Source organism: Mastomys coucha, unplaced genomic scaffold (assembly GCF_008632895.1).
Source record: "Mastomys coucha isolate ucsf_1 unplaced genomic scaffold, UCSF_Mcou_1 pScaffold21, whole genome shotgun sequence".
Taxonomy (NCBI): domain Eukaryota; kingdom Metazoa; phylum Chordata; class Mammalia; order Rodentia; family Muridae; genus Mastomys; species Mastomys coucha.
Window position 1 is genome coordinate 42867376 of NW_022196904.1, and position 27601 is coordinate 42894976.

Genomic DNA, 27601 nt, shown 5'->3' on the forward strand with positions numbered 1-27601 from the left:
AAAAAAATACAGACAAGACATGTTTTGGAGTGTATGATAAAAGGGTTGTTGCCCTGGACAGACTGCGTTCTCTTGGTTGGACGTCTCTGTTTTCTGCCGAGCCTTCCTCAATGTGCTGGGGATGTTGCATACTGGAATGGGGAAGGGGACTGGCCAGAAGAACCAGTATCTTGTTACCTAATTTCTTTCAATTCTGGAACTACATTAGTCATGTTTTCCTCAAGAAATGGGTCCCAGAGTGCATTACTTTCCAGTGACCCTCCTCGGTACATTCCATCCAACCTGAAAAGTGGTCCTGACCCAGAAGCCCTTCCCAAGTTTCTGTTGTCCCATAAAGCTTGCCCATAAGTAATAAACCCATGCCATATACCTACCTGCATATGTGAGTGGCTGTTCATCAGACTCACAAGCTGGCAAACACCAAGCCAGCTTCACTAGCTACATCCCAAACACTCAACCCAGTGAAGGGAAAAACAGCATCAATAAAGCCAAAAGAACGAAAACAAAAAGCAATACGGGAAACCTTTCTTCTTGAACTGGACCCAATAAGGAGTAGTAATTAAATAATTTGTGTTAAGATCTTCCCCTTTCTTGAGTGAGAAAGCACTCTTTTTGTTGTTTTTACCAAACTTTATGAAATCTGTGATAATAAGTTTTAGAAAATCCGCCAAGTAAGGACAGTAAGTACTCAGTTGCTAAGTACTACTTTTAAACTGTACCTAAGAAATATTTAGTGATAAATACTTTTAATCTCTATATCTTTCCAAAATTAAGAATAGGAGTTGACTTGCTGTTCTGTATTACAGGATTTATTTGAAGGCTAAATATTGTGCCTTTTCATCTGCAAAAAAAGCAGCACAGGCATGGAGAGGGAGCTCTGTGGTACAGAGATAGACTGCCCTCCTCGAGGACCTCAGTTCAGTCCTCAGCACCCACACTGAGTGCTTCACCACCTCCTGCAACTCCAGCTCCGGGAGAGCTGGAGGCTCTCTGGCCTCTGAGGGTATCTGCATTCACCTGACATACCCTACCCTGCATGCACACATATAATTCAAAATAGTAGAAATGAACATTTAATGATGTGGCATAGTCTACAACACATGTGGGGTATATTCTGTATTATTTAGGATTTTTAAACAGTTCTCTATTTAAAAGTTTCTTTTAAGGCTAGTGCTAATAAAACATTGGAAATTCTCAATCTGGCTTTACATGAAACTTCGCTGGGAAGATAAACATCTCCATGTTCTACTCCAACCTCAGGGACACTTCATAGTCGGAGGTGCAGCCCTGGCTGAGTCCTCAACACTGCCCTCTGGCTCCTACATTAGGATATCTTCTGTGGGGCTGTGAACCCTGGTGTGAGCACTGACCCTTTCTGTAAGACTCAGAGCACCATCCGGGGACAGGTAGATGTTGGTTGGATGTATGACAATGGGAAGTAAACATTATAAGATGCTCCCTGACCTATTAGATCCTCCTTGCTGCGCACAGAACAAGGAGGACCAAGCCACTGTCTATGCTGTGTTTTTATGTTACTCCCAAGCCACACATTCCTTTTGAACTTCTCCATTTAAGCACTGGTCAGGTGGCTACAGGGGACAGGGACACACTTCCTGAAGCGGCTGATTAGAGGTGGCCATGACTACCACAGTGGGTGACATCACTGGGAGACGGCTCACTCCTTTCGAGCAAACCCTACAGCTCCTTTGCAGCTTGATGCCCATGACAGTTTACTGAGGAGATCAGACAGATTTTGTAAGAGAAACAGTGGGAAAAGAGAAAGCATAGACGCGGAAATGGGGCTGTGGTTCTGAGCTCCTTCAAGAAGCCTAAACATGAGACCTAGAAGTAACACGAGGCCTGGTATCTTTGCAATCTACAAGCTTCAGAACCAAGCAGCTTCAGATTTAAGGAAGGAAGCCTTGAAGAGCAAACAGTAGGCTTGCTAGGCTATCACAAGGGACATAAATGTTTTCTTAATCCCGATTCATCCATGACAGCTGTGGCACCTAAACTTAGCACCTAGCACTCCCGGTGAACTTAACTCAGCACCTCTGCTCCTACCAGGAAACAGTGGAGCTCAATGTTGCTTCTAGCGCTATGGTTTACTTGATTTTCTTTCTTATTTTCTAAGAACATTATTTGAATTAAACCTAGTGGCAACTTTTTATCTTAGTAGGCAAAAGACATAACAACTTGATCTTATTTTCTATCAAAATTACACTAGATCTACTACTGTCTTCTTTTTTGAGTCTTGGAAAGGACATCCACAAAAATAGCCAAATGACATAGCTGAATACTGAACCCAATTATTTTATGAGTTATTAAAACTCCAATGTAAAGAAAAGCAGCTTACATTTAATTCAGGAACTGAAACTGGGTAAAGTAAAGAAGAGTGGTAAACTGCATAGATAATGGCCATCACTAGGAACCATCACTGGCTTGAATCAACCTTCTTCAGGCAGTCCTAAGCTTTGCACCACCATTCTGGCTCACATATATGAGCCATGTAGACATATATGCCTGAGAGTATGTGTGTGGTTCTGAGACAAAAGCAAATGAAATTTCAGAGCAATTAAGTGAAAAGCCAAGAGCAATTAAGGGCACTATGCTTTTCACAGTTATCCTGATGCTAAAAGTGGGGTTCCTGTGAACTGATCTGTAAAATCTCAATACCTGAACTGTCATTTTCCTGATCAGCAGCATGTACAATAAAACCTTTCCACCCCTGCTACACTGCAGCCTCCAGTTCAAAGACCTCCCAGGGTTAGCCTGTCCACCAAACGCACACAAGGTCTATTCAAACAGACAGACAGTGGGAGGAACACGCACCACTCACTTGCACAAAACCATAATCTAAATTCACATTTGCATGAGTTAGATAATGAGTGACAACAGAAGGATCACAAGTCCCTAGAACCTGGATGGACTGGATGGAAGGGGCATAGGAGGGTGATCAGAGGTTCAAGGCCACCCTCAGCTACAGAGTGAGTTTGAAGCCAGCATGGGCTACAGAAGACCATGTCTCAAAAACAAAACAAAAACAAAAACAAATATGCACAAACCCAAAGGTCACAAACTCTAGTGAGAACTTTAAAGCTACAAATCACAAGTTTTAGAAGAACCCAACTTCATGATTTATGTGCAAGCAGACATTTGACATGTGTCAAAATGACAGTTTGGTAGAATTTTACATTCTCCGGAGTGTCCTATATCGCATTTTTTTTTGACACATTGATGATTAGAATTACATATAAAACTATTAAGATCCTGTGCTAAGAAAATATATATTTTTTTAAAAGAAAGAAAGCAAATCTATTCCCATCATATTAAAATAAGTAGATACTTCCTCAAGCCTCTGCTCTCTGTTTTCAAGCCACATGCAGTCAGTCAGTCTCAGGGCATCCCCAGGGGAGTGCCTGGATGGACTGCCTTGGGTACTCACTCTAAGTCCCCCTGCCGTTGGTGGCCCCGATGTCTCCATCTGCTTTTCTAACTGTTCTTTCTTCTTCTTCTTTGCCTCCACTGACTGGATGTCCAAAATCCCCCGAGACGCCGCCTTTAAGAAGTTCAACAAGGGGAGATTACAGGAAAACAAACAAACAAAAAGTATCTGCTATCCAGAAGCGCTTGTTTTGCCATTTTGCTTTGGGTGGGGGAGTTGGTCTGGTTTGGGTAACAGAGCAGTTTTTGCTAAGACAACTTGGAAGAAAACACAGCCATTTCATCAGGGAATTCTTCCTGAAACCTCATTCACCCATTCTCCTCAACATGGCGGGAATATCTCCAGGAAGTGTGTCCTTGCAGGACAGGACAGGCCCAAGTGTAAATTCATCTGGGGCTGGTTTCACAGAAAAACCATGTAAGCGCATGCAGTTCAGGAGTACTGGGACATCATTCCTGCAGTGGTTATCTTTGAGTACAAAACTGTGTTTGTCATCAGGCATTCTGTATTCAGAGCGTGGGGACAGGAGAGACACCTGCAGAAAGTGAACTGAAACCATCTCCCAGCAGGCCAACTACTGTGCTCTCACCTCCTTCTGCCTTCTTTCTGCTGCCTCTGCCAGCTTTTCTCTTTTCTCTTCCTAAGAAAAGAAATAACACACATCTCAAGGGGAAAGCCAAACAGCATAGACCCCTTCCACACCTTTCCTTTAGAGGGAAACAAAAATAAATAATTCACAAGTTGAAACCGTTTGTAAAAATTCAGTATGGGTGCAAAAGACCTCACAGTGAAAGTTACTCTAGGAGCCCACTCAGATGGGCTGGAACTGTGGTCCTAGATGCTAGTTCAGTGAGGGACAGAAAGTAGGATTGCCGGAGTCCACAGGGCTAGCCTGAACAATGTGGTAAGGGTATACCTTCACCCAAACAAAAGATCCAACAAACTAACCCTGAATTCTAGCAATAGTGTGGTATCTATTAAATATCTGACTTTCTGAATGTCATTCTCTAGGCCAGCAAGCCAAATTAGCATAAGGGACAACAAATGTAAGTTGGCCCACAGAATACTTACTTCTTATAAAATGGACTTACAGTGGGGGCTCTTTTTTTTTTTTAATAGTATTTAAACTGTAAGGATGGAAACATAATTTGAAAGTTAGTTAAAAAGTAGGATGAGGAAGGCTGAACTTTGGAGGAGATATTTAGAACCAATGGGCCCATCTCCCTGTGTACGATGGGGAAGAGAAAGAAGAGAAACTCAGAGGCACTTGTCCCACCTCTGGGGCATAGGTAATTTTTCTATGTCCTTTACTTCTCATGTTTAAAGTCTTTAAATACAAGAGATAATGAACAGTATTCCTTCTACACCAAGTACACACATTCATCCATCACAATGATTGCTGCCAACTTTTCAAGGTACTAAGAACCCAACACCGAAATGCAGACACCCATTCGTAGAGCTTGAGTTCTGATTAGTGCATGGAAACAGATGTAAGCAAATACACAAACATGCATCTGATGGGAGTATTTACTCAGGAAGAGAGATAATAATCATGGCAGATAAGGACTAGGAGGGAGGTTTCTAGGGCATGTTTATTTAGGTGGTCAGGGAAATCGTAGGTGCTAAATGAAATACACAGGTGGGCCCTATGGCTAAGGGCAGAGAGCGGGAGGAGAGATGCCTTAACGAATGTTGGCAGAATGATATTTTTTCTCATGAGCTAAACAAAATTAACAGCATTTTAAAATAACTGCAGCCATAAAGGCAAGTTGAACTTCCCCACATCTACTAAACATTCACTTTAGTATCTATAACCTAGTGGCTAAGGGATTAATATACTTCCCTAAATCCTTCGTTTCTTCAACTAATCTTTAGCTACCCCGAGAACCGATGGTGACAATTAGGTTGTTATATTATCAAGTAGAGGTAAAGGATATTGAAACAAGTATACTGTTACAGCATAAGGCCTGCTTAGATTAGAATATCAAAAAATAAATAAATGACTGTCTTCACATAAAATTATCCCAAATACAGAACTACTGGGAATCTATACCTAAACGTATTGCTTGTTTATGTGGGATTCAAACCAGCTGTTAAAAACTGAGTAAAGGGAAGGCGCGAGTTAATTAAATAGCCACTAAATGGCAAGGGAGCTGCGCGTCCGAGACCTTCTAGGTACAACTGGTACAGACAGGAGAAGAGACACATGTCCGGAGGAGCCACTGAAAACAGAGCAGCCCCAACTATCCCATCCAAGGAGGGTCCGCAGAACTGCCAGGAGGGTCAGTCAGGAGGCCCGGCAGGTGCACCTTCCCTCGGACTGCACTGCAACGGCCGCCGCGAGCTAGACTTGCACGGGGAGGCCGGCTACTCACCGGGCTCGGGGATGGAGGTGCGGACTCCGCGGGACAAGGGAAGCACAGCCCCATGGGGACGCAGGAACCCTGGGCCGGGAACCCGTATCCTTGCTGGGGGCTGCAGCAAGCCCCGCCCAGGAGCGAGCCCCGCCCCCACCTGACCTGCTGCAAAGCTCCGCCCGGCGCCAGGACCTGCCCCGCTTTAAGACCCGCCCCACCTGAGGAGCAAGCCCCGCCCCGCCGCGAGCACCACCACAAGCTCCGCCCAACTTCAAGCCCCACCCATGTCCTGCCCAGGCAGACCCCGCCCTACCCGACCTAGCAACAAGCCCCGCCCCTCCAGGCCAACGGCAAGCCCCGCCCCCAGTGCTATCCAGCCTCGCCCGACCCGGCGGCAATCCTCTTTCATCCGGTCCAACATCAAGTCCCGCCTCCTCCACCAATCCCGCCTAATAGAGCCTAACAGCAACCCAACCAAGGGGTTTCTCTCTAGAACCTTGAGGCTTTCCTATGGCAACGCCACACCCATCTGCGGCAAGCCCCGCCCCTTCAGTAGTGCTCCACCTGATCAACCGATTTAGCTGTCAGGCAGTCCCTCCAAATGAAACGCCCCACTCTCATCCCCTTTTCACACACAACCCCACCCTCCCACTCCCATCAAGACTCAAAATTCCACCCTTCACTGCCTCACCGATTAAGCACCTTCTGCGGCTGTGCGGAGCCCTGTCCAGACCAGGGGCTTTGCGCAAGCGTACTGGGTACTCAGTAGGCACCTGCTGAGGCCGCGTAAGGCAAAGAAGGAATCCTGGCCTCTGAGACTCTGAAACCCACTTTTCAAGGGTGCTGTCTGCTACCTTGTTGGCATCTTAGTGATGTCAGTACTGTATCGCTGAGGTGGCAGGACGAGAAAAACCACCACATAATCCCGTCTCAGAGGTAGCCTCTTGCCATCCACGTTTCCCACGCAGGGACAACGAAAAAGTGCACCCAGAAAAACTTAAGTGCGGCTCAGATTTTAAGACTTATTTTTTTTCTTTCTTTCCTCCTCCTTCTTTCTCTCTATTTCTCTTGTTTCTTCATGGATGGCCACTCACACATACTATGTTCAAGTGGACAAATGCTTCCATTTCCTTTTGATAATCACACAAACTATTACTTGAAGTTGCTGCGCTTCAAAATAGTACAAATGTATTTCATATTTCTATATTTCTATTTCTTATAAACGTATGAAAATTTACCCCAACATTATCCACTCGGAATTTTGAATTTTTTTTCAAGAAATTTCACATTTTGTTTAGTTTCACGTTTTGATAATTACAAAGCACAATTAACAGAAATTCATTTTAGGTGTAAGATTACTGATAGCTTTTTTCTTCGGCTTGACCAAACTCCAATTTCTTTCTGATTGTCTTAAAGAATTTACAGTAGAAATCTTTCAATTTTAAATATTACTCTGCTTTTTAAGATGTTCTTCTCCTGGCCTCTTAGCACTTTACAACCCAGAACCTTATCAAGGCCCAGTGTATCATATCTTTGAAATACAACACTCAGAAATAGCACTCTGGTTCCCGATTTCTGTAGAAGTCTGGGTGTTTAAATTCTCTTAAGTGCCTGTCATCAGGTGCAGCTTTAGTAAGATCTTCTAGCTCTTTTTCAATAGGCCATATCATTAGAGAAGGCTAATCTTGGTTGGGAGACATTTTCTTGACTGACAATATAGAAAGTCTGCAGCCTGCTGTGGATGGTAGTACCATCTCTGGGCAGGAGAGCCTGGGTTGTGCAAGAAAATAGCTGAATTTCAGCCAGGGTGCAAGCTAGTAAACAGTGTTCCTCCTTGGCTTCTGTTTCAAGCCTGGGTTTCCCTGGATGATGAACCAGAAGCTATAACATGACACAAACCCTTTCACTGCTGGCTTTAGTCAGTTTTATAGCTGTAGAGAGCAAACGCACAGTAACGTCACGATGTATAATTGCTCCTCCCTTTAGTGCAATGCACTTGAGTTCTGTTTCCATCTTAATGGAAATAATCCCTTGTTTGTTTAATTCTGTTATATTACTTCTACATTAGGTTGTCAATTGATTTATTTTAATTAGAAATGCATTACATATTTTCAGTTTTCTGAGGAACCACCAGATGGATTTCCAGAGTGGTTGTGTCAGTTTGCAATTATACCAGCAGTGGAGGAGTGTTCGTCTTTCTCCACATTCTCTCCTGCATGTACTGTTGAGTTTTTGATCTTAGCCATTCTTTTTGGTATAAGGTGAAATCTCAGGGCCATTTCAATTTGCAATTCCCTGATGACCAAGGACTTTTGAACATTTCTTTAAGTGCTTCTTGGACGTTTGAGATTCTTTTATTGTGATTTCTGTGTTTAGCTCTGTACCCCATTTTAAAATTGGGTTATTTGTTTTTTTGATGGTTAACTTCTTGAGACACTGTGGGGGGGGCAATGGCTGGAATGTAAATAAATAAAATCATTTTTAAAACTGTATTACATAAAATTGAAAAAAAAAACTATTTGCAATGCAAAGTATTTCTATTCTCAACCTTTTCATTCCCTTGAGATGAAAGCTGTTCAAAGGAGTATTCCATGATAGCTTTGTAGTAGAAAACTTGGAGAAGCTTTCTGTCAATCAGATATGCTTATTATCTAGGAAAATACTGATATTCCAGGGTACAAGCTGTTTAGGTCTTCTAGCAGACCGTTAGGTAACACAGGGCTTTCGTGATACAAGCCCATTGTGTGCCTAGTATCCTCTTTGGCACAACTGCTTCATTCTCTGTCTTAGTTTTGTAAACTTCACATGAACTAGAGACATCCCAGAAGAAGTAACTGCAATTGAGAAAATGCTTACATCAGATTGCCCTTAGGCAAGTCTGTAAGGGTATTCTTTTGACTGATGATTGATATGAGAGAGCCTAGCCCACTGTGTGTGGTGCTACCCCTAGACACATGGTCCTGGGTGTTTACAAAAGCAGACTGAGCAAGCCAAGAGGAGCAAGTCAGTAAGCAGCGCTCCTCCATGGCCTCTGTTTCAGTTCAGATCCCCAGATTCTTGCTTTGTTCCTGTTCTGACTTCCTCTGTCCTAGAGTGTAACCTGAAAGCTGTAAGCTGAATTAAACCCTCCCTCCCCAAGTTGCTTTGGGTCATGTGTGTATCACAGCAATAGAAAACAGGGTAAGACATTTCCCTACTTAGAGGATAGATAAAACTTACATTTGACATTGCTGTTCTAGGCTTGAGAAAGTCGGCTTTAGAAATGTAGTATTAATCTTTTCTGTAGGAGCAAATGCACGCATCACCTGGCAGTCAACCTCCCTGGCACACTGAGCTTTTAAATAAGAAGCATGGCACACTATGCTCTTGAATATTTGCTGGGAGCCTCGCGGCCTGGGGTAAGGTAGTGGCAAGGTCACAGAGTAGGACTCAGGTGATGGCTTTAAAGTCTGAGAGTCTTGGGGCTTTCTAGCTCTCTAACTGTACTGAAATACTGATGATAACTTCAAAAAAGTCCTAAAAAAATGTTCTTCTGAGGTTAAAAGACTGCTGGCTTAGGTGATTAACACGGGGCAGGGTGTGTGAGTGGGGAGGGGAATTAAGCAATGCAGCCTTTGTTCTATCTCAGCAGGAACTTACTCTACTCGGAAGTAGCAGGAAGAAGAGGGACACTTAGAAAAGTTATTATAGCATTTATACTAAGTGGCAAAATATTTTCTATGAAAGCTATCTAAGAGGAAAAGCTAAAAGATCCTAAGTGGGGAAAGGGAAAATATTTTCTAAATGGGGAAAGGCAAAAAAAGTCTACTCTATAGAGCCTCCTCATCTCTTTGTCCTCAGTACTTATACATCTTTCAGGATACTTGATCACATGTTACAAAGTCCATCACAAGTTCACACAAAAAAAGAAATCATAAATCGAAATAGAAGTTTGCAACAGAGAATGTTTATATGCATATCCATTAGGAGTTATTATCTGGCTAAACTTCCAACACCTGTCTTAGCTCCACAGGTTCACTGAAGGTTTAAAACCATAACAAAGTTATTAGTGAAGTTTTGTATAATTAACCCAGTCAATACTTTCTCTTCTGTCCCATAAAAAATCGTTAGTCTCCTTTTTATGACCTTTGGTTAATTGTTTTACAACCTCTTGGAATGTGCTCTGAGTAGGAGAAAGTCTGGTTTCTATCTAAAATCAATTAACTGGTGACACTTGGGAGACTGGCAGAGTTCTCATTGCAGTTTTGACTATTAGTAAAGGACCTGATAGCAGTCGTGTTATAAAAGAGCTTAATAATCACAGATAAAATTTTAGGAATTCTTATAGGATCAGCATTAAGATTTAAGCCATCTATTTGTCTATATAGCATCATACAAGACAGTACATCTTCATGGATCTGCAGAGATATACTCCAAGGGGATGTGCTATTACTTAGTGATTGTTATATATGCTAATAATAACAGGAAAAGCATATTAATAGCAAGTCTTTGCTAATATGAATCCCTTACGACCTCGCTTAATAAGGATGCACCTGTCACAGATTATATAATAATCCTAAGCAGGCCATTTCAGGATGATCACTTGCTAGCTATTAGTTTGTCCCATTATGGCTCCTGACAAATATTCCCAAAAGTCAGAACACTGAATTCTGGAGTAGCATTAAGTAGCAGGTAACTGGCCTCTTGACCAGTCTGCACTCTTCCTGGCTCCTTTATGTGTGCTTCTCTACAGAGAAGTATTAGCACTCACTGTCTGCTCTGAGGTAATGTGCTAAGCAGTCACAGTTACATATGTGGCTTCCACTGTATGTAGTTGTTCACATGTGTTAAAGCAGATGCTGTTCTCTTGTCTTTGAAGTAGTTCCTCTCCAAAACCTTTATGGACTCCTTTGTCTGTTGATGGATGTCCCAGAAATGACTGCAATGGCACTTTTTAGTTATGCAAATCATTTTTATGAACTAAAATATTAGCATACTGAGCATTTCATTTTGATTGTTCTATATATACATGTCATATACTTTGGTCTCATCTATCCTTGCACACCACTACCCTTCCCCTTCCCCCCATCTCTGATTGGATGCCTTCCTTTGTCAGTTGTATCCTGTTGCTTTCCTCTGCCCCTATGAGCTCTACATTATTGAGAGTATCTGGTAATTATCTTGATTATAGTTGACTCCTTATGTCCACAAGGTAACTAAGAGTAAAATGTCTCTACTTCATTTTGTCTATGCTTTAGCTGTAGACACAGAGAAAACTCTTTCATCTTTCTCCTTGAACTACTGTGAAATTCAAAGCATCCCAAAGCCAGAATAGCCAATAATCCATGACTGAGAGATTAATGACTTAAAAATATATTGATTCATTTTGTAGGATCAGAATTGAGTTAGTGGGTCAGTGATGGACCTTGACCAAGATGGCTTAATAATGTTTACCTCTTGCCTTCTTTTTAAATCCAGGTCTCATGTTAGTATTCCCAAGACAGCTATAAGGACATTGGATCATTTATTTGTTTCCCTTCCTGACTTAGCCATTTGTCTAACTATCCTTCTTTTGCTTTTTACTGTATTTGTCTCTTCAATTGGTGTTGTCAGGAAGAGTGGCGGTCTTAGGGTTTCTATTGATATGAAAAGACACCATGACCACAGCAACTGTTATAAAAGAAAGTATTTCATTGGGGCAGGCTTACATTTCAGAAGTTTATTCCATTATCATTTAAGCATGATAGCATGCAGTCAGGCATGATACTGGAAACATATCTGAGAGTTCTACAATCTGAATCCACAGGCAGTAGGAAGAGATAGTGAGCTATTTGGCCCACCCAGTTTGAGCTTCTGAAACTTCAGAGCCCACCCACCAGTGTCATACTTCCTCCAACAAGGCCACACCTATTCCAACATGGCCACACCTCCAATAATCCACTCCCTACAAGTCTATGGGGACCATTTTCATTTAAACTACCACAGTGGTGACATATAGCTTGCAGATGCACCCAGGACTATGTTCTCCATAAAATTTCATTCAAAGATTCATCTCTACTTGATAAATCTGTCCTCTGCCAGCATTTATAAAACTATAACAATTGTATGTTTCACAAGTTGAGAAAATCTCCGGTTCTTCAGTGTCTGTGGTAGGATCTTTTGGTTAGGTTGTGTAAATGGTTGCAATAGTTAATTTGAAAGGAAGCATTGTCTTGTCACATGCTCTATTTTAAAATCAATGTTGCCCTTCTCTATTCATTGGGAATTCTAGTATTGCATTTTGCCTTCACCGTTAGCTGTGGTGTGTGTGTGTCCACCTATAAGGACGTATGTCAAGGCTAGGGCATCTTTCTAAATTGTTTCTTCACTATATTTATTTATATATTGATTAACTGATTAAATGATTGATTTTTGAGATACAGCCTCAACATTAAACCTAGTGACCACCTTTTTGGCAAGACTGACTGGCTTTATGGTTCTGTTTATTCCTATCTTCATGTTTCAGCATTTTGTGAGGCCCCTCCTCCTCCACCTCTTCCTCTTGTTCGTCCTTCTCCTCCTGTTTTCTTTCTTCCATTCAGTGTTTTTAGACATTTGATTTTGAAATCATCTGAGTATGTTTGTATTTAAGATCCTTAGGCATATAACTTTTCACCTAAAAAAAGTTTGTAAATGGGCCCACAATAGCGCATCTCAGTCCTCCTGATCTGGTCTCAAGACAGTAGCCATTTTCTCACTCTTTATCTTTGCTTTACTTCGGATAATTTCTGAAAATTTGTTGTATCTTTGATTTTGCCAGCTCATGGATTTGTTTTTATGCTAATTTCTTTTAGTAAAATTTTAAATTTCAATTTTTTTTATTCTAACAGTTCTGATTATTTCTTTTAGGTACCTTTTATTTCGCTTGTGTCCATGTTCCATTCTTCTCACTGAATTTTTAAGCATACATAGATAATACATTGAGAAAATGTTTACATTACATCTAATCTATTTCTTTTCATATTTGTATCTGTGAGACTCCCATTTCCCCATGTTCTGCACAACCCTGTGCTGCACCATGACCCCGATAGTATTTCCTCACCAGCTATTGAATGTAGTGAGTGCTGCATCTCTGGAATTTCAAGTCTTCCTTTTGATTGTTACCTTTTTGCTCTGCTGGGTATGTGAGTAAGTCTGGGTATAGGGCCCCATCTCGCTCATGATTTCACCTAAAAGCATGTGTTATTAACAGCCAACCATGATCTGCAAAATCCTTGTTTTTGCCTTAACTGTCTTAATATTATGATTATAACCATAACATTATCACAAGCATTGTTGTAATAAAACATTATATTGTTTTATCATGTTGTAATAAAATATTATTAGTTGTGGTGGTTAATCTTTATCTAATTTATAAGTTCAGCTTATCATATATGTGTGTGTACAAAGCATAGACTTTGTAGTCTCTGTACCAAGTGCCCTTCCAGATATCTGCTAAGATCTTGCAGTGCCTCTGAAGTGGTAAGTGGTGCTGGTGAGTTCCAAACTTCATGTTAAGTTTCCAAGACCAGGTCTTGAAGAGCTGCTTATTTGCGAGTAACTTACTGCTATCATTTGACTCCTCTATTGCTCGCTAAATGCCCCATATGATCAACAAGGACTGTGTGTGCTGGCTGATAGGTTACTGTTAGGATTGTTGAACCTTACAATGAGTCTGACCTATGTAGGCTGACCTTCATCAAGAAGACAGGGTAAAGGAGGAAGCTGTTGAGCTGCACCCTGCACATATGCAGTTCTGTGGGTACAAAGCACTCAGTGCAAGCAGTAGACGATTATAGTTACCTGCCTATTTGTCACTCTTTGGAGTTCTTCCCTACAACACCAGCTAAGTCAGACTTCCTGGATTCTTAATCTTTCCCTCAATGTACCCTCAACTCAGGAAGTTTCTGAACTCTACTTAGGCTCCCTGCCCTGCCTTTCAGCATAGGCTGGAACCTTCTTCTCTGCAGTCTGACTGATCAAGTTTACTTCTCATGCCTCGAAAACACAGGTCATGCTTTGAATATTGTTCAATGTATAGAAAGTAACTTTTACATATTTTGTCCTGTCTTTTGGCTGTTTATTCCAGGTTCTGTTAACCATCGTTTCTCATAGTTCCATATAGTTTTAAAAGCTGAATTCTTAGTATCTCACCTTGCATATCACTTTTCAGACTGCAAATAAATGACCAGTTGCATTCTCACACTTACTGAACAGTTGCAAACTATTTTAGAAAACAACTATTATTTCATTTTTCAAGTTGGAAATTACTTATATAACAAAGCATCATTTCACTGCACCAGACCAGTTACTATTTATTTTACATGTGAACATAGAACTGCATTTCAGTACTAGACTTTAAGTGGCAATTTTGCTTATATTACCCTTTATTTTCACTATCAATCTAAATCTAACTCTAGATTGGGATGTAATCCTTTTATTCTCCTATTATCAAAGTGTAGCTCCCAATATCTAAATAAACCATATTCAATTGTAAAATTTAAGCGCAAATATATTTTCAAAATGTTTGCATATTATTTAAGATACCAGTTTACCATAGGGGGAAAAAGAAAAGGAGTTATGAGCCATGGTACCTAGTAAAATTCAGAAGCCCACAGCCTAAATTTTACTGCAAGCTCAGTGTTTATTTTACAGAATGGCCACACATTCCTTTATTTTTCAGGTGAAGTCAAGCCATGACCTATTGGTTAGTGTCAGAAGTCCACATATTTTGGTCTGGAATGTGGTTTCTTCTAGAAGACTTCAGGCTTATGTCCACTGTGAAGAAGTAGAACACAGAATTAAAAAGAAAATACAATTGAAGTTCATGGAAGAAAAATTCATGTGAACTATTAATTATCTCCCTCTCATGATTGAGACCTTCCTACACAAAAAGTATTGCATATACCAGTTATTAGTAGCAATAAAGACATCCTACAGTATATAGTTTCCACTGATAAAAAGTGAGCTAGACCAGTGAGATGACTCAGCCCATAAAGGCACTTGCTGACAAGCCTAACGTTTTGAGTTTGATTCCTTGTAACACACATGATGGAAGGAGAGAATCAACTTCTCCAAGGTTATGCATTTATACTTTGGCATATTTATGCTCATCCAAAGACATAGGCTCCACAATAAGCAAATCAAAGTAAGTTTTAAATTGTAAGGTGGATTATCAAGGAATAAACATGTGGTGGAATCTTGACTGCACATTTCTAAGTGAAAAGAACCAGCACTTGGAAGAGTTCCTTGCTGGGTGATTTCTACTATGTGACAACTTGCTATGGACAGAAATGGTGAGAGGTCAGAATATTCCTCAGTTTTGAGGAAAGAAAGGACATGCTAGATGGAATACAGAAAACATTATATTGATGTGAAATGCATGAAACTGATGAAATAGCTAAAAATGTATATATGAAACAGTCATTGCTTAAAAACAGCCAGGGCTCACTGGTCAGTAGAAAGCAATATAGATTAAAAAAATGAATTTTCAACCAGAAGAAAAGTAATTCTGACATTGGAGGAGAGGGACAGCTATTTCAGGTAACCAAAGGACTGTCAGATGAGCCACAGAATGTGTAGTTTAAAGCTGCTATAAGAGGCTCTTATATGATTGACTGCATTGTAAAAGCATTTAAATCCCAGTAAAAATGTATCAAGGGCCAGAGATGGCTCAGAGTTGACAGTTCTAGCTCTTAGATTCCCAGTATCCTTGTCAAGTGGCTCACCACCACCTGTATCCCCAAGGCAAGTGACAGCCTTTCCTGGCCTCTGTGGGGATTTAAACACACATGGCATATACTCACACATAAGACATACACATATAAAAGTAAATATGTGTTTATATACATATATAAGTATATGTATATATAAAATATATATGTATATACTTATGTATTTACATATGTGTATATGTAAATATGTGTGTGTGTGTATATATACATATATATATACACTAAATTACAATCAGTGTAGAGAATTTTCTAACATTTTAAGTATCCAATTATAGGCTAACTTTTAGAAGATTTTGTAACTCATTTTTTTAAATAATGGAATCAAAAATTTAAATGAATAAGCTGGACAAAACAACAGACAATATGGCTTCGAAGATCAAACTCCGTGCCATTATCAGGAGGCAGTTTCTAAATAAGTGTAAACAACGGGAATTTGATGAGAGAAATTTTAAAGGGTCTGTCCAGATTGACATTCCAAATTCTTCCAGAGAAAATTAAAGAGCAATCAGATGCATTAAAGTGGAGGTTGTCCTACCATGCAAACACTGTTCATATCTGTGGGAACCACACACTTACCAGGATTCCTGGATCAGGAATTGGGGTAGGCCTTTTGAACCTTTTCCCCAGTTTCCTCTTCTGTTTCTGTAGGTTTTGCATGTAATGGATACGTTTTTCCAAAGACTTAAGGAAAATTGAAAAAAAAAATAGAAGCTCTCAGAACATATAAAGCCAACATGTGACTCATTTTGGGCTTGTGTCAATTAAAATGATAAGAGCAATGCATAGTCTACTTAGCTAGTAGAATAGGGGTAGGGGGAAAAAATCACAAAGCAAACTCCCCCCCCCCCAAACTTTTTTTCCAAATTGTTGTTCATAGATGGAGAAGAACCACACCATGGCATCAGGAGTGCTGCCAGGGGAGCTTGACTCTTGATACCCACATCAGTAGCATGCAAGTATTCTGTAAAATGTGACTCTTGGTCATGCATTTTCAATTTTATTTTTAAGTACAATTTCATTAAAAATGTTCACAGGATATTTCTGTATAGAAATAAGAAAATGGGTTCATTATTTTGTCTTATTACATGTCTTATTTTACACAAAACCTTTTATGTCCCCATGGTATGGCATAAATGAGTACCAGAGGCCCAAGGAATGTAAGCTGCATGAAGAAACATGCCACACAGTGTACAGACATCTGCTGATGGGGGAGTGAGTGTGATGCTCCGTACATAATGGGGCAGTCCTTACATCAAGGAAGAGCTTGTTTTCCCCATGATTCAAACATCCTCCTCCTGGGTAAGTAAGCAGGAGAGCTTTTGTGCATGGGGAGAAGACCTGCACTCAAATGCTCACAGTGCCACTGTTCAGTAAAGAACAGTGTTGAACTAACCCAGTGTAGCAAACAAGGGAAAGGAATAACGTTTTGTCCCATGATAAAATATTAAGCAGCAATGAAAATAAGGGAACTACAATTATACATATCATTCAAGACTAAGGAACCAACCTTATGCTTTGTGGTTCTGATTTATAACATTCAAATTCAAGGAAATGTCAGCAACGCACTTAAAGAGGCACACACAGCCATGAACTGAAAAAAAACTGGCTAGAAAAATGGTATTTGAAATAATGTTTATGTTTTTGAGAGATGTGGGGATATAAAATGGGAAGGTAGCATCTGGGTGGATTTGGAAAGTGTTTCAAAGTCTTAAGTATAAAATCTGTTTTATTACACTTTTATGATTTATATATGCTGCACATGTTATATATATACATATATATGTATATATATGTGTGTGTATTTGTATGTGTGTATTGCCATATATACATATATGTGTATATATCTAACATAATCAAAACCTATTATAGTAGTTTCAGGACCCCAGATGTCTGAGAGATGCATTGAAAAGGTGTCTAATTAATGATCAGCACACATGCAGGCATAAGTTAAAAACAGTTGAAATAAAGTTTACCTGCCTGGTAGAAACATCTGAAGGATGGTACTTTCGTGGTCCTTCCTACATAAGAACACACCCAAAGTCAGGATAATGCAGAAAGAAAAGCTCATCTCTTTAAAATCTGTTACAGCTATAATTGCAGGCAAGAAGCAAGACAAAAGCACAATTGAACATAGATGAAAGAGGGTGGACAGCAGGCTCTGAGCCACATTAGAGGGAGTAGGCGGAGTGGTGGGTTCACCCAGAAATGAAAGATGTAAAAAAAAAAATGAAAAAGTCTCACAATTCAGTTGACAAATTAATTTCCAGCTGCTAACCAGTGTCCATGAAGAAGCAGGCGTAGTTTTTAATGTGGCTCCCAAATCCAGGAAACTGGAGCAATTGAAGTCATGGAGCACAGCAAGCATGGCGATTCCTTTATGAATCTTACCTCTCCTGCTCATAAAGAGTCTCTTAAATACTTCTCTACCCAACTTTAATCCAACTATAACTTTGAACTTGAAAGTAAATCTCCATTCCATGACTCAACATCTAGAGCTTGACTGAGCCTATGTTCCACATTTCTGTAGTTCCTACCCAGCCCTCTAGGGTAGGCCAATACATCAGTCAACAAATGATAGATGAGGTCCAACTGGAGCAAGCAGTGTCCTTTGTCATCCTCAGTGGCCTTCCTACCAGCCTAGGATCTAGTCTGTTCACTCAGGATTTCTAAATCCCAGTCCCCAAGTTGGAACCTTGTGTGGCTAGAGCTGACTGCATGGGGCTACAATCCTAGGGCAGAATATAGTCAAAGACCTCAGAGAACTCACTGGGTAGACTTGTGCAGGCTCCTCATCCTTAACTCGAAGGCACATGCTGCAAAGCTCTAAGGTGCCCTAAGGCACCTACTGCCTAAAGTGCCACTCATGTCCCTCAGGCCCTGACCCTCGCTGCCATCACAATTCTCTTTATTTTCTCAGCTTGAGCCCCGCCCTTTCCCTAGCTCCAGTGTCCAGGAGGCTGAGACATAGTGGCTTTCTACAAAACCTCAAGCTGCTGTACTTCCCCGTATATTATGCCAGGCATTCCAAAGCCACACACACAATCCTTGCATGTTTTGTAGGAGAGCCTCTGGTTAGTGCATCTAACTCAGAATCCCCGTTTGTCTCTTCAGTCTCTCTGCTGTTCTGTTTCTGAATGCATCTTTCTCATTTCTCCCATCATGATTTCTAGTTGGACCATCACAACTCTCTACCTTCCTATGCCCTGGGACTTTCAGTGGGAAATGGGCAGAGATTGGGGAGGGGATTGAATATGTCTGGGTTATACTCAGCCTTTCTGCTAAGTCCTTAGAACAGCTCTGCATTTCTGTCCTAATAGGCAGTTCCCATTTACCCTAAGCAGAATCCTCTCTAAACTGTTCACTCTAGTTTGATTTTTAGTTGCCATGATAAACCTCATCTGGTGGTTTAATGAAAATGGCCCCACATAGGCTTATATATTTGCATCCATAGTCACCAGCTGATAAAATGTTTGGGGATGCTTAGGGGGTGTGGCTTTGTTGAAGTCTGTTATTTGATGTCTTAGGGTTTTTACTGCTGTGATGAAATACCATGACCACAAAGTAAGTTGGAGAGGAAAAGGTTTATTTGGTTTCTAGTTACACATTGAAGGAAGTTTATCGTTTAATTTAAGGAAGCCAGGGCATGAACCTGGAGGCAAGAGCTGATGCAGAGGCCATGGAGGAGTGTGGCTCACTGGCTTGTTCATGAGGAATCTATGTTAAGCTCACCCTGCTTTCTTTTAGAACCTAGGACCACCAGCCCAGTGATAACACCACCCACAATAGGCTGGGTCATCTCCCATGAATCACTAAGAAAATTCCTTACTGATGGATCTTGTGGAGGAATTTCCTCAATTGACAGCTTTCGGATGACTCTAGCTTGTGTAAAAGTGACACAAAACTGACTAGGAAAACTGAGGGTTGGCTTTGAGGTTTCAAAAGCCCACATCAACCCTCCTCCGATCCCTCCTTTCTCTGTCTCTGCCTGTGGATCAGAATGTAAAACTCTCAGTTCCTTCTCCAGCATACTCATACTTGCCTGCCTGCCTGCCCCATGCTCCCTGTCATGATGATAATGGAATAATGCTCTGAAAGTGTAAGCCAGCCTCAATTAAATGTTCTCGTTTATAAGAGTTGCCTTGAACATGGTGTCTCTTCACACTAGTAGGACACTAACAAGACACACTATGACCACTTCCGATCTGAGCTGGTGCCCTGAGCAGACCTTGGGTGCTAGCTCTGACCCAGTTTTACAACACCCAGAGGAAGCTTGACTCCCTGGTGCTCTGACATACCCAGGATCTCAGGATCACAGAGACAGCTGGACTCTGAGGAGTTCTGACACAACCAGGATCACAGGAGGGACAGGCTCCAGTCAGAGACAGCAAGGGCAGATAGAGATAACGAGATGGCAAGAGACAAGTGCACAAACATAAGCAACAGAAACCAAGGCTACTTGGAATCATCAGAACTCAGTTCTCCCACCACAGCAAGTCCTGGATACCCCAACACACCATAAAAGCAAGATTCAGATTTAAAATCACTTCTCATGGTGATGATAGAGGACTTTAAGAAGGACATAAATAACTCCCTTAAAGAAATACAAGACAATACAGGTGAACAGGTAGAAGCTCTTAAAGAGAAAACACAAATCTCCCTTAAAGAGTTACAGGAAAACACAACCAAAGAGGTGAACGAAATGAACAAAACCATCCAGGATCTAAAAATGGAAATAGACACAATAAAAAAAAAATCAGAAAGAAAGGGGAGATAAAAAACCTAGAGGAAGATCAGGAGTCACAGATGCAAGCATCACCAACAGAATATAAGATAGTTTATCTGATCTTGATTTAACTTTGGTACATGGTATTTGTCTAGAAAGTCAACCATTTCATCTAGATTTTTCAGTGCTGGCAAATATCTGCCTTTGTACTAGGAGCTGATGATTTTTTTGAATTTCCTTCGTTATGTTTCCACTTTCATTTCAGATTTTGTTAATTTGCATGCCATCTCTGTGCCTTTTAATTAATTTGGCTAAGGGTTTATCTATCTTGTTGATTTTCTCAAGGAACCAGCTCTTGATTTTGTTGATTCTTTGTATTATTCTCTTTATTTCTAATTGGTTGTTTTTATCCCCAGGATTGACTATTTCTTGTCTTCTACTCTTCTGGAGTCTGTTTCCTTCCTTTTGTTCTGGATCTTTCACATATGCTGTTGTGTTGCTAGCATAGGATCTCTCCAATTTCTTTTGAAGGCACTTAGTGCTTTTACTGTGTCCCATAATTTTGGGTATGTTGTACGTGCACTTTTATTGAATTGTAGACAGTCTTCAGTTTCTTTATTTTTCTCCCTGATAAAGTTATCATTGGGTAGGGAGTTGTTCAATTTTCATGAGTATGTGGGCTTTCTGTTGTTTTTCTTGTTGAAGTCTAGCCTTTGTCTGTGGTGATTTGATAGAGTGCATGGAATTATTTCAATCTTCTTGTATCTCTTGAGGCTTGTTTTGGGTCTGATTATATGATTAATTTTAGAGAAGATTCTACAAGGTACTGAAAAGAAGGTTTTTTGTTGTTGTTGTTGTTGTTTTGAGGTGAAATGTTCTGTAGATATCTGTTAAATCCATTTGGTTCATAACTTCTATTAGTTTCACTGTCTCTGTTTAGTTTCTTTTTCAATGACATGTCCATTGGTGAGAGTGTGGTATTGAAATCTCCCACTATTATCATGTGATGTTCAATGTATGTTTTGAGCTTTAGTAAAGTTTATTTTATGAATATGTGTGTCCTTGCATTTGGGACATAGATGTTCAGAATTGAAACTTTTGTCTTGATGAATTTTTCCTTTGATGAGTGTGCAGTGTCCTTTCCCATCTCTTTTGATTACTTTTGATTGAAAGTCTATTTTATTGGATATTAGAATGGCTACTCCCACTTGTTTATTGTGACTGTTTGCATGGAGAATTTTTGTCAAGACCTTTACTCAGAGTTAGTATCTGTCTTTGTTGCTAGGGTATTTTTTTTGTGTGTGTGGTGCAGAATGATGGATCCTCTTTATGCATCCAGTCTGTTAGTCTGTATCTTTTTATTGGGAAATTAAGTCCACTGATGTTGAGAGTTGTTGATGACCAATGATAGTTAATTTCTGTTATTTTTGATGTTGGAGGTGGCATATGTGTATATGATTCTCTTATTTTTGGTTTGTTGTGACTTATTAAGGTCTTGTGTTTTCTTGGGTGTTGTTACATACCTTGTGTTAGAATTTTCCTTCTAGTATCTTCTGTAAGGCTAGCTTAGTAGAAAGATATTTAAATTTGATTTTGTCATGCAATATCTTGGTTTTTCCATCTATGTTCATTCAGAGTTCTGCTGGTTTTAGTTGTCTAGGCTGGTGTCTGTTGTCCCTTTGCATCAAAATGATATCTTTCCAGAATCTTCTTGCTTTTAGTCTCTGTTGAGAAGTCAGGTACAATTTTGATAGCTTTGCCTTTATATGTTACTTTGCCTTTTTCTCTTATGGCTTTTAATATTCTTTCTTTGTTCTGTACATTTAGTGTTTTGATTAATATGTGGCTGGAGGATTTTCTTTCCTTGTCCAATCTATTTGGTGTGCTGTAGACTTCCTGTGCATTTATGGCCATTTCTCTGTTTAGGTTAGGGAAGCTTTCTTTTATGATTTTGTTAAAGATGTTTTTTGGCCCTTTGAACTGAGAATCTTCACCCTCGTATATTCCTTTATTCTTAGGTTTCATATTATCATTTTGTCCCAAATTTCCTGTTTTTGGTTAGAAACTTTTTATACACTTTGCATTTTTTGACCAATGTATCAATTTTTCTCTCCCATCTCTTGTATTCTGTTCATGATGCTTGCATCTGTTGCTCTTGTTCCCTTTCCTAGGTTGTACATCTCCAGGGTTGCCTCCATTTGTAATTTATTTTTTATTGTTCCTATTTCCATTTTTAGGTCTTTAACTATGTTGTTCAATTTCTTTACCTGTTTGATTGTATTTTCCTGTATTTCTTTAAGAAATGTATTTGTTTCCTCTTTAAGGGCCTCTACCTGTTTGCCTGTGATTTCCTGTATTTCCTTAAAGGAGTTATTTATATGTTCCTTAAAGGCCTATATTATCTTCACAAAATGCGATTTTAGGTCAGAATCTTCCTCTTCAGGTATGTTAGGGTATACAGAGCTTGCTGTGGCAGGAGAACTGGGTTCTGATGGTGCCAAATTACATGGGCTTCTGTTGCTTCTCTTGGTTTTGTTCCTGTGCTTACCTTTCATCATCTGGTTATCTCTGGTGTTAACTGGCCTGGGTGTCTGGGATTGGTGGAAGGCTTCCTGGAAGGCAGGTTTAAAGCTGTGTGATCTAGTTTAAAGCAGGCCTGTTGGTAGGTAGGCAGTGCTGTCTCTGCTTAGAGCAAGCCTCCTGTCTCCCTGGTTAGAGCAGCCTGCCTGTGTCCCTATTTAGAGTAGTCCTACTGGGTGACAGGCAAGGCCTAATTACTTTTAAATTTTAGGCTGTGTGTTGTAGTTTTCCTGATGAACAGAGCTATAAGAATGGGTCCCATGTAAAGTAATACCAGCAGAAGAATGGCTCTGTAAGTGTATGTTCTATGAGTCGCACAGGGGCTTGTGCAAGCAAAGGGTTAGTGCTTTGTTAGTATAGTCTTTTGTTAAAATTGTTTTTCCCCATGCTGTGTGGTATACTCAGGACATGGTATGTGCCTGGCAGGTACTTCACTACTAACCAGGGTGTAATTTAAACGCAATTTCTTGATTTTTTTGTACAATTATCCATGAATTATCATTTTATACTAGACTTATATGTGAGGTTGTCAGTTTTCAATTCACTCCACAATCCCCATAAGAAGTCACCCGTGTATCCAGGTATCCATTTTTCTATTTCTAACAATTATTGGCATGTAACATTGATGAATATATTAAAGAATCTCTTATTTATAGTATAATTTGATATGTAATGATTATATGATACAATTTATGTTTTCTTAAGCTATAGTTAATTGTGGAATCTAGATTACAAAAGTTTTCACTAATTTTTATTAATTGTACCTGTTTTGACTTAGCTTATTACTCTATCCTGTCAGCAGTACGTGTGTGCATGTGTGTGTTTATGTATGTGAGTAGTGGATATGTCCATATATGAACATGCTTATGTATGTATATAAGTGTTAGAGGACAGATGTAATGTTTAACATGTTTTATTGTTCATCTGTACCTTTAAGTTTTTGATAAAATCTCTCTCACTGAACATGCAGAGTACAGATTCTTAGCTAGTTAGGTTCTAGAATCTGGCTGTTTCCACTTCCCCAGCAGGCACTGTCACACCCAGCTTCTTATATGGGTTCTAGGTTCTGAACTCAGGTTTCCATACTTGCAGGGCAAGATACTTTACCTCTTGAGCTTCTTCCCTACCTTAGAGCATGTTTCAGTTCTTACCCACAGATTTCATGCTGACTGGTCATGCCATGCCATCTCCAAATTTGTGGTGAAAGTCTTTAGGGAACAGAGATGGGTAGATAACTGTCTCTGGAACACAGCACATCCTTTACCTTGATCATGCCTAGTTTTGACATACATTCTGTTACCCTATGGGTTTTTTTTTTTGGGGGGGGGTGGTTAATTGAGTCCATTGAGGTTGAGAGATATTATTGAGCAATGATTTTTAATGCCTTTTATTTTGATGTTGGTGGTGGTGGTAGTGGTTCTCTCTCTCTCTCTCTCTCTCTCTCTCTCTCTCTCTCTCTCTCTCTCTCTCTTTCTCTGTATGCACTTCCTTTCTTTTGGTCTTGTTTATGTAAAGTTTTTTATTTCCTGCATTTTCCTGGGTGAAGTTATCCTCCTTGAGTTGGAGTTTTCCTTCTAGTAGCATCTGTTGTGCTGGATTTGTGGATAGATATTGTATAAATTTAGTTTTGTCATAGAATTTCTTGTTTCCTCCATGTGTTGTAATTGAATGTTTTACTGGGTATAGGAGTCTAACCTGGCATTGTGGTCTCTTAGACAATGCAAGCCATCTGCCCAGACCCTTCTGGCTTTTAGAGTCTTTGTTGAGTAGCTGATAGGTCTGCCTTTATATGTTACTTGGCCTTTTTTCCTTTTTTTTTAGGTTGGGGAAATATTCGTCTATGATTTTGTGGGAAGCATTTTCTAGACCTCTGAGCTGGGAATACTCTTCTATTCCTGTTATGTTTTTAGTTTGGTCTTTTCATGGTGTACTAGATTTCCTGGATGTTTTGTGTTAGAAACTTTGTAGATTTAGCATTTTTTTGATGCAGCAATTTCTTCCATCATATCTTCTATACCTTAGATTCTTTCTTCCATGTCTTGTATTTTATTAGTGATGCTTGTCTCTGTAGCTCCTGTTCATTTATTTAGATTTTTCCATCTCCAGGATTCCCTGTTTTCTGTGTTTTCTTTATTGCTTCTATTTCTATTTTCAGGTCTTGAAAAGTTTTATTTACTTCTTTTAACTGTATTTTACTGGATTTCTTTAAGGAATTTGTTTATTCCCTCAACCTCTATCATGTTCATTTGATTGGATTTAAGGTAATTTTCTTGTGCTTCAACTATGTTGGAATATCCAGGACTTACTGTAGTAGGATAGCTGGGCTCCAGTGGTGCCAGATTGCCCTGGTTATTGTTGACTGTGTTCTTACACTGGCCTCTAGATATCCGGGTTAAGAGTTATCATAGGTTTAGTTGCTGATTTCTGAGTTTATCTTTATTAGATGAATGAATTTTCCTTTGGTGTCTGTTTTCTCTCTGTTCTTTTGGCCTGAGTGGCCTAGAGTTCTGGTTACCACCAGAAGGCTGGACCTACACTAGGGTTTTTGCAGCCTATGTAACCTCTAGGATTTTGGGTGCCAATGTTGCTTATGGGGTTATAAATACCTGTGTGGTCTCTGGTGTTCTGGGTACCTGCTTGGTCTCTGAGATACCTAGTAATGTATGGCCTCCAGTAAAGCAAAATCTTTTGCTGAAATTGCTGGCCAGAATATGGAGCCCAGGGGAAGCCATGCTATGTTGGGTACGCTCTAAGAAATGTTAGCTGGTGGCAGGTGGTGGCTTATCTGGGATCCCTAATACTAGCATAGCCTCTGGTAAAGTAGAATTCTTACTCCAGAGTTGTGGTATGGAATAAGGAGCCTAGAGCAGAGGGTACAGTTGGTAGCCACTGGGAGGCTTTTAAGGGGTGTTGGTAGGTGATATGCAATATCTTTTTTTATATTAATAATCTCAATTCCCCAATCAGACAAAACAGACTAATAAAAAAGATTAACAATGGCAACAAAAACAAAAACAAAAAACACAGTTCCTAGTCAGTTACATTCCTCAGCTGGTAAAAAACCTTTGCCATGTATATTTCACCACTGCTGCCTAGGGCCATGCTTGGGCCCATGGTCCTGCTGCAGCTGCGGGATGCATTAATGTTGGTGGCCTGTATTACCACTAAAGTCATGCCATTGTGTCTGGTTGGTGGTGCCCCCCCTCGAAGCTATGTTGACATCACTGACCTATACTACTATTGGGGGCTATGATGCTACCCATGGTTTTTGCTGTGGCAAAGATGATGTCCAAGATTTGTACTGCCACCAGAGACCATGTGGATGTCCGTGGTCTGTGCTATTACCAGAAGCCTTGTGGAAGTCCATGATTGATTGGTACTCCGACCAACTGTAAAGGGCAGGGAAGCTACTTTTGCTGTGGTTCTGCACCTGTTTATGTCTTAGCTTTAGATTGAATGTCATCTGAAAACCATGCTCTCAAAGTAAAAAGCCTGTGTTGGATAGGAGACTATGTAGTTTTTCAGCCCCATCAGAAATCCAAGAACAGCTGATATTAACTGAAAATATATAGGAAGCCTAATACATCTTCCAAAACTTAGCCAATTATAGAGACTGCTGATTACCTGGACAGTCCGTACTTCAACACACTGGAGCATCAGTCTTCAGCCTCCTGCCCAGGGTCATCTGACAGACTGAAAGAAGCACTAGCCTACTCTGTCTCAGCAGAATCAAGCTGTCCTAACCTGTAATTTTGTCCTTTCTTTGGACAGTATTATGTCTGTAGATGAAATGAAGCAATTTTTGCCTAATGGCTGTTTTGCCACAACTGAAGTAACTCAAAGATGTTCAGTTTCTTCTTTGAATCCAAGATAGGGAAAACTGTCAGAAGCAGGCTAGTCTCAAGAACAAGTGAATAAATAACATTAAATGTCACATTCTGTGGATTTCGGACATTTTTGAAAACCAACTATCTATGTAAAGTAATCTGGACTATCGTACATCAACTACTCTCAGCCATTTCTAGTTAAAACTTTGACACCCTAACAATAAACTCAAAACCCTATTTGCTATTTCCTATTTGAATTTGCTATTTGACCCTAAACTCACAGGCTTAAACATCCCATATCTGTTTATAATAACAGCAAAAGAAGGACTGGGTCTAAGCCCTGTACTTTCAAATGTTTAATATCAATAGAAGAAATTTATACCAATGATAACCTTGATTTTGTATCAAAATAAATTCTGTACCAAATAAGAACTTATGACTTCAACTTAGTAACAATTATAAAGATTTCTATGAAATGAGATTATGGCTATACAATCAATTCTAGCTATTTCCTCCCTGTTCCAAATATAACCATTTTTACATTCCCTAAAACGACAACCTATTAGTAACCCTCTCTAGCCCCAAGGCCCAGGGGACTGGGTCGATGCCTCTTCATAACTTCTTCAAGCTGAACATGGGCATTGAGATATTATGAAGGCGGGAAAGGGTAGGGAAAACAGGATTTATTAGTCTCTGATGTCTGTTCCTTGACTGGATCTGGCTTAAGTCCAGGATATCAGGAGTTTAAGCAGGTCAGTTTATCATGTCTGGTGAGGAAATTCACCAAGGCTGTATATTCTGTAATATATAAACCTCAAAACAAAATTTTAGTATCATCAAGATATATTTTTTGTTTGATTCTCTGGAATCTAGTCCTCTGGAGGTCTCCCTTCATCATATCTGATCCACATAACTCTGGAAGGCATAAATACCTTAAT

The 27601-nt window shown here is 40.0% G+C and overlaps 2 protein-coding genes across 4 annotated transcripts in view; both read right to left on the minus strand.

Moving 5' to 3' along the window:
• Positions 1–6320, minus strand: part of Svip (small VCP interacting protein) — a 6749-nt gene extending 429 nt beyond the window's left edge. The window contains exons 1-4 of one of the 3 annotated variants that reach the window (XM_031386804.1): positions 6299–6320; positions 5821–5889; positions 4035–4085; positions 3446–3559 (exon numbers count right to left, since the gene is read on the minus strand). In XM_031386804.1, coding sequence (XP_031242664.1) covers positions 3446–3559; positions 4035–4085; positions 5821–5874 — 219 coding nt within the window. In that variant the 5' untranslated portion in view covers positions 5875–5889; positions 6299–6320. The other 2 variants (XM_031386803.1, XR_004123052.1) reach the window with 2 other exon arrangements.
• An 8103-nt stretch (positions 6321–14423) lies between these two features.
• Ccdc179 (coiled-coil domain containing 179) lies at positions 14424–18415 on the minus strand. Its single transcript, XM_031384324.1, has 4 exons — positions 18301–18415; positions 17507–17551; positions 16110–16214; positions 14424–14577 (listed from the first exon to the last, which is right to left on the minus strand). The coding sequence occupies exons 1-4, from the start codon at positions 18343–18345 to the stop codon at positions 14569–14571; spliced, it is 204 nt and encodes a 67-aa protein (XP_031240184.1). The 5' UTR covers positions 18346–18415; the 3' UTR covers positions 14424–14568.
• Between the last annotated feature and the right edge of the window lie 9186 nt (positions 18416–27601).

Excerpts from the sequence above, each read along its gene's own strand:
- Ccdc179 (XM_031384324.1), bottom strand. The coding sequence starts at position 18,345 with ATGTGCCTTCGAGTTAAGGATGAGGAGCCTGCACAAGTCTACCCA. Across the intron at positions 17,552-18,300 it reads AGCCTGCACAAGTCTACCCA|GAAGGACCACGAAAGTACCA; the intron begins GTGAGTTCTCTG and ends GTTCTTATGTAG. Across the intron at positions 16,215-17,506 it reads CAGATGTTTCTACCAGGCAG|TCTTTGGAAAAACGTATCCA; the intron begins GTAAACTTTATT and ends ATTTTCCTTAAG.